This window comes from Prionailurus viverrinus, chromosome A1 (assembly GCF_022837055.1).
Source record: "Prionailurus viverrinus isolate Anna chromosome A1, UM_Priviv_1.0, whole genome shotgun sequence".
NCBI lineage: Eukaryota > Metazoa > Chordata > Mammalia > Carnivora > Felidae > Prionailurus > Prionailurus viverrinus.
This window is the reverse complement of record NC_062561.1, coordinates 190,701,404-190,707,967: the sequence shown is the minus strand read 5'-3', so window position 1 is coordinate 190,707,967 and position 6,564 is coordinate 190,701,404. Positions and strand designations below refer to the sequence as shown.

At 35.7% G+C, this 6,564-nt stretch overlaps 1 protein-coding gene across 1 annotated transcript; it reads left to right on the top strand.

Moving 5' to 3' along the window:
- The first annotated feature begins 393 nt into the window (after positions 1–393).
- Positions 394–5,861, top strand: LOC125164659 (THUMP domain-containing protein 1-like). Its single transcript, XM_047857492.1, is given in 3 exon segments — positions 394–655; positions 658–1,164; positions 5,791–5,861. Coding segments are annotated over 3 exon segments (810 nt in total). The 5' UTR covers positions 394–423.
- Positions 5,862–6,564: the final 703 nt, after the last annotated feature.

The window sequence follows — 6,564 nt, the reverse complement described above, 5'->3', positions numbered from 1 at the left end:
CACACATCTATTAGATGTTACAAAGAAACAAACAGCTACAAACAAAGAAATGAACAAAAAACCTTGACAATATCAAGTGCTGACAAGGATGTGAAACAACTGGAACTCTCATATGTTCCTAGCAGAAATGCACATGTTACAGTCACTTTGGAAAATAGTTTGGTAGTTTCTCATAAAGCTAAACTTTCTATATAACCCAGCAATTCTGTTCCTAGGTATTTACATAAGTGAAACAAAATCTGTGTTTTCAAAAATACATTACACAAAGTTTTATACCAGTTTTATTCATAGTCCTCAAAACTAGAAATAATCCAAATTCCCCTCAACTGTCAAATGGATTAACAATCTATGGAACATCGAGAGGTGAGGAAGCTGGGAATAGAGGAGAAAGCTGTTTCTCGCTAGCCTTGGTTCTCACGCGCCATGGCGGCCCCCGTCCAGCAGCCTCCTCGGTCTAGTGGTGGAAAGCGCAAAGGGAAAGCTCAGTGTGTGCAGGCCAAGAGGGCGCGGCGCTGCGACGGCGGTGGGCCACCACAGCTGGAACCCGGGCTACCGGGCCTACTCATTACCTGCAACATGAACCAGCGCAAGTGCGTTGAGGAGGCCTACAGTCTGCTCAACGAATACGGCTACAACGTGTACGGGCCAGAAAAGTTTACAAAGATCAGCAGCCCTCTGGAAGTGAGGCAGAAGATGATGATGTGGAGGCTGCCTTGAAGAAAGAAGTTGGTGACATTAAAGCATCTACGGAGATGAAGCTAAGAAGATTCCAATCAGTGGAAAGTGGAGCAAATAACGTAGTCTTCATCAGGACACTTGGGATAGAACCTGAGAAATTGGTACATCATATTCTTCAGGATATGTATAAAACCAAGAAGAAGAAGACTCGGGTTATTCTACGAATGTTACCTATTTCGGGCACATGCAAGGCTTTCTTAGAAGACATGAAAAAATATGCAGAAACATTTTTGGAACCCTGGTTTAAAGCTCCAAACAAAGGGACATTTCAGATTGTATATAAATCTCGAAATAACATCCACATGAATAGAGAAGAAGTTATCAAAGAATTGGCAGGAATAGTAGGCAGCCTCAATTCGGAAAATAAAATGGATCTTACCAATCCACAGTACACAGTGGTAGTAGAAATCATTAAAGCTGTCTGTTGCCTGAAAAAAAAAATCTATGGAACATCTATGCAATGGAATATTACTCATCAGTAAAAAAAGAGTGGACGACTAAACGCTGACGAATTTCAAGTGCATTATGCTGAGTGAAAGAAGAGTTGAAGGGATACACATTGTACTATTGCATTTTATATGACATTATAGAAGAAGACAAATTAATAGGGACAGAGAATAATCAGCTATCGGCAGGATTTAAGAGTTAGGGTGGGTGACAATAATGGGATAGCATGAGATAATTTATGGGGGGAGGATGGAAGTGCTTGTATCTTGATTGTTATAGTGGCTATACAACTGTGTGGATTTGTTAAAACTCAGAACTGTACACCACAAAGAGTGTCTTTTATTATATATAAATTGAAAGTAATTTTTTTTTTTTAAAAAAGTGTCACTAAAGATCTTTTTTGAGAGAAATGGGGTGTGAAGCTTGAAATTTCACGGATTAGAGAACAGGTGACCTGGGTTAGGTATGGCTCTCTGACCAAGTAGGTGCAGTGAATGGTATGCCGCCAGCAGCAAGAGCTAGTGAATAGTGACTTAACTTTTTAGGGCATCAAGGAGAGCCCACAAGTACCAGGAAGAGACGTGGCTAATAAAAGAAATGATCTTTCAGAATAGAAGTGAGGTCATAGTGTAGCTACTTCAATTGTGAATTGTTTGAGGAGAAAGGGGCCAATAGCAGATTGCTTCTTGTGGAAAAGATAAGGAAGGGAAAAATTACATAAAAAGTAGGATGAAAATGTTCTTCCTTGAATGGTTATCCCCAGAAGCATTATATTCCAAAGAGAATACACTCAGTGGTCCTCACTGAAAATACAATAGCAACCTCCTTATAGAGTGCTTATTCTATGAAGGAAACTTTCCAGGAGTTTAGCTAAGGGTACAAGGGAATCAGAAAGGCCTAGAGGAATATCAACTCTGTCTTTTACAAGCCTAGAGTTCTTGTGAAAACCACTATAATTTTTTTTTAAGTTTCTCCATCTATAAAACAGGGTTAACAATAGCACATGTGTTTTGAGTATTGAGAAACTTAAATGAGATAATGCATGTATAGCATTGAGCACAATGTCTGGAAGCACTCATTAGGAAGCACTCAATAATTTGCAGTAAGCATCACATTGATGCCTCATTTTAGGAGCATGCATATACTTACTTTTTTCAAGTTCATACTTGTATTTAATATTTTTTTGGTCAGCCTCTCATCAACAGGAGATTCTCAAGCCTGAGAAGCATCCTCTTACTGCCTAGAGTGTATGTATATATATATATATATAGAGAGAGAGAGAGAGAGAGAGAAAGGGAATTTGAGGAGAGACATCTTATTCCCAGAAACATAAAATTGATTATACTCAATACAAAGAACCTTCAAAAGCAAGCTGTGACTTCCTTGCTCCAGAACTGGTTAACCTGTTGGGATATTTGGTAGATGAATGCTATACCACGCTCTTTCCTTTACTATGCACTAGACTGAAAGGCAGCAGCTGCTCGTGGTGCCCTTCTTCCAACATAGAAAACCAATCTCCCAGCACCAGGGGAGACATTAAAAAGGGAAAAAATGCAAATGCCCAACACTGATTAGTTTTGCCAGCTGCTCTTCTTGCTCCAGAATCAATGGATTGGCCACTTTAGCTGCAAAGTCCATTGGACAGACTCGGGTTTTGTTTTTGTTTTTGTTTTTGTTTTTAAGAAATGGTATTAAAAATAAATAATCTTTTCTAGGTCAAACCTGTCAAAAAAGTTGACAAATGGATAGAGGGTTTAAATAAAGAGGATAGATAATATGTCTATATTGGACTATTACTGAAAATATGTTTGAGTCTGGTTATTTTAAACATAGGATTGCAAACTCAAATGCTTTGAGAATCCAGTCTATTTATGTAAATGAGTGAGGAAGCATCTGGGTGTGAGGCAACAGGGAGTGAGTGGTGAGTATGGGTCTACTTCTTTTGTTTTCCTACTATTAGGAGACACATGGATACAAAAACATTTCATTTTTTTCTCAACTCTGCTACAGAGGGAAAAATAAAGAATGTATGATAATAAATGACAACTGATGCAACCTCAAAGATGTAGGACAATCTTGGTTCCCATCTTGGTCATATGGTGGACTGGAGAAGTGCATGCCATACCTGAATTCAACAGCTTTTATTCAGCTCCAGCTAACTACTATTGGACAAGCAGTGAGTCCAGTATTGCTGAGTATTTAGTTATTCAAGAGACACCCAACATCTTGATTTTGATGTGATTTCTCTAAATCACATCACAATTCTGACCATTCTAATTCTGAAAAGTCATTCCATTTGGAAAAATAATCATGTGGATCAAACACAACATGTCTTTATATTAGTTTTAGCCAGTGGCTATCAATCTGGACCTCTGCTTTGGACTTCAATTTGACAACTGCTGTGGAGTAGAGTACAACTTTTTGGTAGATGGTAATAAATGATAGAAACAATATACATTATGTTATAAATAATCTCTTGCTGATCTTTAAAAGGATTGTGAATTAAAATGGTATTGTAAAGTATGAAGTTATTAAAGCATTATTCTAAAAGCAAAAGATGGGAAATAGACTAGATATCCATTAATCAGGAATGATTATAAAAATTATATTACATCCAAACAATACTAGGTATCTATTAAAAATAAGGGAACTCTATAGTACTAATATGGAACACATGCTAAGATACATCATTAAGTAAAAGAAAAAAAAAGAAAAGAAAAAAAGAAAAAAAAGCACAGAAAATGGTGTAAAGCATGCTACTGTTTTATTATTTAAAGTGTGATATATATATAATATATATATGTATAGTATAATACATATACTATACATGTATACATGTATAGTATATAGTATATAGTATACATGTATAATACATATACTATACATGATAAAAATATGTATAATATATGTACAACATAAGATGCATGATATATATATATATATACACAAATTATGCTAGATTTAAATAAAATATAGAATGATATGTAAAATATAATCTCTGGAAGAACATGAAAGGAAAAGATAACAGTGGTGGTTCCCTCTGGGAAAGAGATGGAGCCTGGGGAACTAAGGACAGGGATAGGGGGAGACTTACTTTTTTTTTTCATGTATATTTGGCAACATTTGATTTTTTTACCACATGTGTATATTCCCCATTCAAAATAAATGTAATTAAAACAACAACAACAACAACTTCTAATCCACAGGAAATAACCTCTTCTAAAAAGGTAGTGACAGGGTAGGGATGGGTTGCCATAACATAGAGAAGATGGACATTTTTTTAGGAAATGACATGGCTAGTATGTGCTTCATCATCTTTCTACCATCTGCTCCTGAGGGACAATTATATTGGCTTCAATGGATGGTCACAGACTCCAATATGAAATAGGACACAGTCCCAGAAGTTATTAATTTTTATTATCAAACTCACAGGATCCTACACACAAAGGACCAAGTGGATACCATGGCAGTTTAAGTATATGGCACTTGCTAGCAGCTGGGTTTTCCTATTACGCTGTCTATTCTTTGTTATCTATATCATCTTCTTTGGGATTTGCTCATATCCTCAAAAATTGTCTTCTGTTGGCTTCCCACTTCCTTTTCTTGGTCCTGAGTTTGTCTCATTTATGAGCATGATTAGTGTCAGCTGTTGGTTTTACAAAGGATTTAGTGTTTCCTAGCATATACCTGGATTTGCCTGAGGTTGTGTTGCAAATATGCACCTCTTGTGAGGAAAGGAATGAGATAATGAATGGACCTTCTTCATTTTATGTTTTCAACTTTATCTATAGCTAGATAGGTATGGGTATGTAAATAAATATGAATAGGTACATAAATATACATATATATGAAACAATATAACAGAAACTGACAATGGTGACTGACTTTGGGGAGAATGCATGATAAGTGCTCTTTTTATACCCAATAAGCTGATTGTGGAATTGACAAACTGTATTCCCAGTATTGCAGATGCTGTACTTGAGGAAAGGAGAAATGACCTAGTTTGAGATATATAAACTGTATCGTTCTAAGGAAAACAGAAAAAGTCAAATATCTAATCAGTTAGGGGAAAGTTAGGTAATTTAATAAATGATATTGAGAACTTGGCTAATCTTAAAAAAATGTCTATTCCTACCTCACTCTTTTCACCAAAAAGAGGTTGTCGAGTACAGAAATAGAATGGTCCTCAGGACCCCTGGCTCCTGGTATTCATAGCTTTGTGTAATCCCTCTGGAAGGATCAGTGACTCTCTTCTAACCATTGTAACGTGAAAAAGGTGAAATGTATGTGATCACATATGTGTAATTACATAATGGTGTAAGGTCTTGCTAGAGTCTGTCTCTCTCTCTCTCTCTCTCTCTCTCTCTCTCTCTCTGGATTTGATGAAGGAGGATGCCATGAATCCTATAGCATTAGGAAGTGAATTTGCACAACAGTCTGACAGAGCTTGGAAGTGGATCTTTCCCCAACTGAACTTCTGATGAGACACAATTCTAGCAAAATCTTGATCAGAGTGTATACAATTCTAAGCAAAGGCCCCGGTTAAATAATGCCCAACTCCTGATCTGCAGAAACTGTGAGATAATGAATGTGTGTTGTTTTAAGCTGCTAAACTTGTGGAATTTGTTATACAGCAGTGGAAAACTAACACAGTTCCATATGGATTCATGGATTAATTGTAAAAAGGAAAGAAAAAAAAAACCATACAGATCTCTAAAAGAAAATGTGATGGAATACTTTTGTAATCTTGAAGTACAAAAGATATTTCTGAAGAAGAAATAAATCCCCAAAAACATACACAAAAAAATGACTGACAAATTTGACTACATAAAATGTTTAAAATTGAACATGGAAAAAATACTATGCTATAACTAAATTTCCTTAATTCAGTGTCTGAAAATAAAGAGATAAAATCACCAACTGAAAGAAAAATGAATCAAGGATATTAACAATATGTTAAAAGAAAAAGAAACATAAATGTCTTTAGCATTTAACAAAATGTTCAACCTTATTCATAATTAAAGAAATATAAATCTTCAAAAATGAGATTTCATTTTTCACTTAATAGATTTGTGAAGATGGAAAAACTTGATAACACTGGGGAAACAGATACGCATATGCTATTGCTTGGAATGTAAATTGGTGCAGATTTTTTAGCAACGGAAATCAAAATTTGTGGCATACCTACATAGGTCAGTCTTTGTGTATGACGTCATTCAATAGTCATGCCCACACATGTGCAGTGACTTTTGAATAGGAAAACCTAGAAGTAACCAAAATACTCATTGGTAGAAGGCCTATTAAGTAAACTCAAGGGTACCTTGCTATGAAAAAAATTGTCTTCTGTGTATAAGTCATGATAAAAATAATTTATAAGCT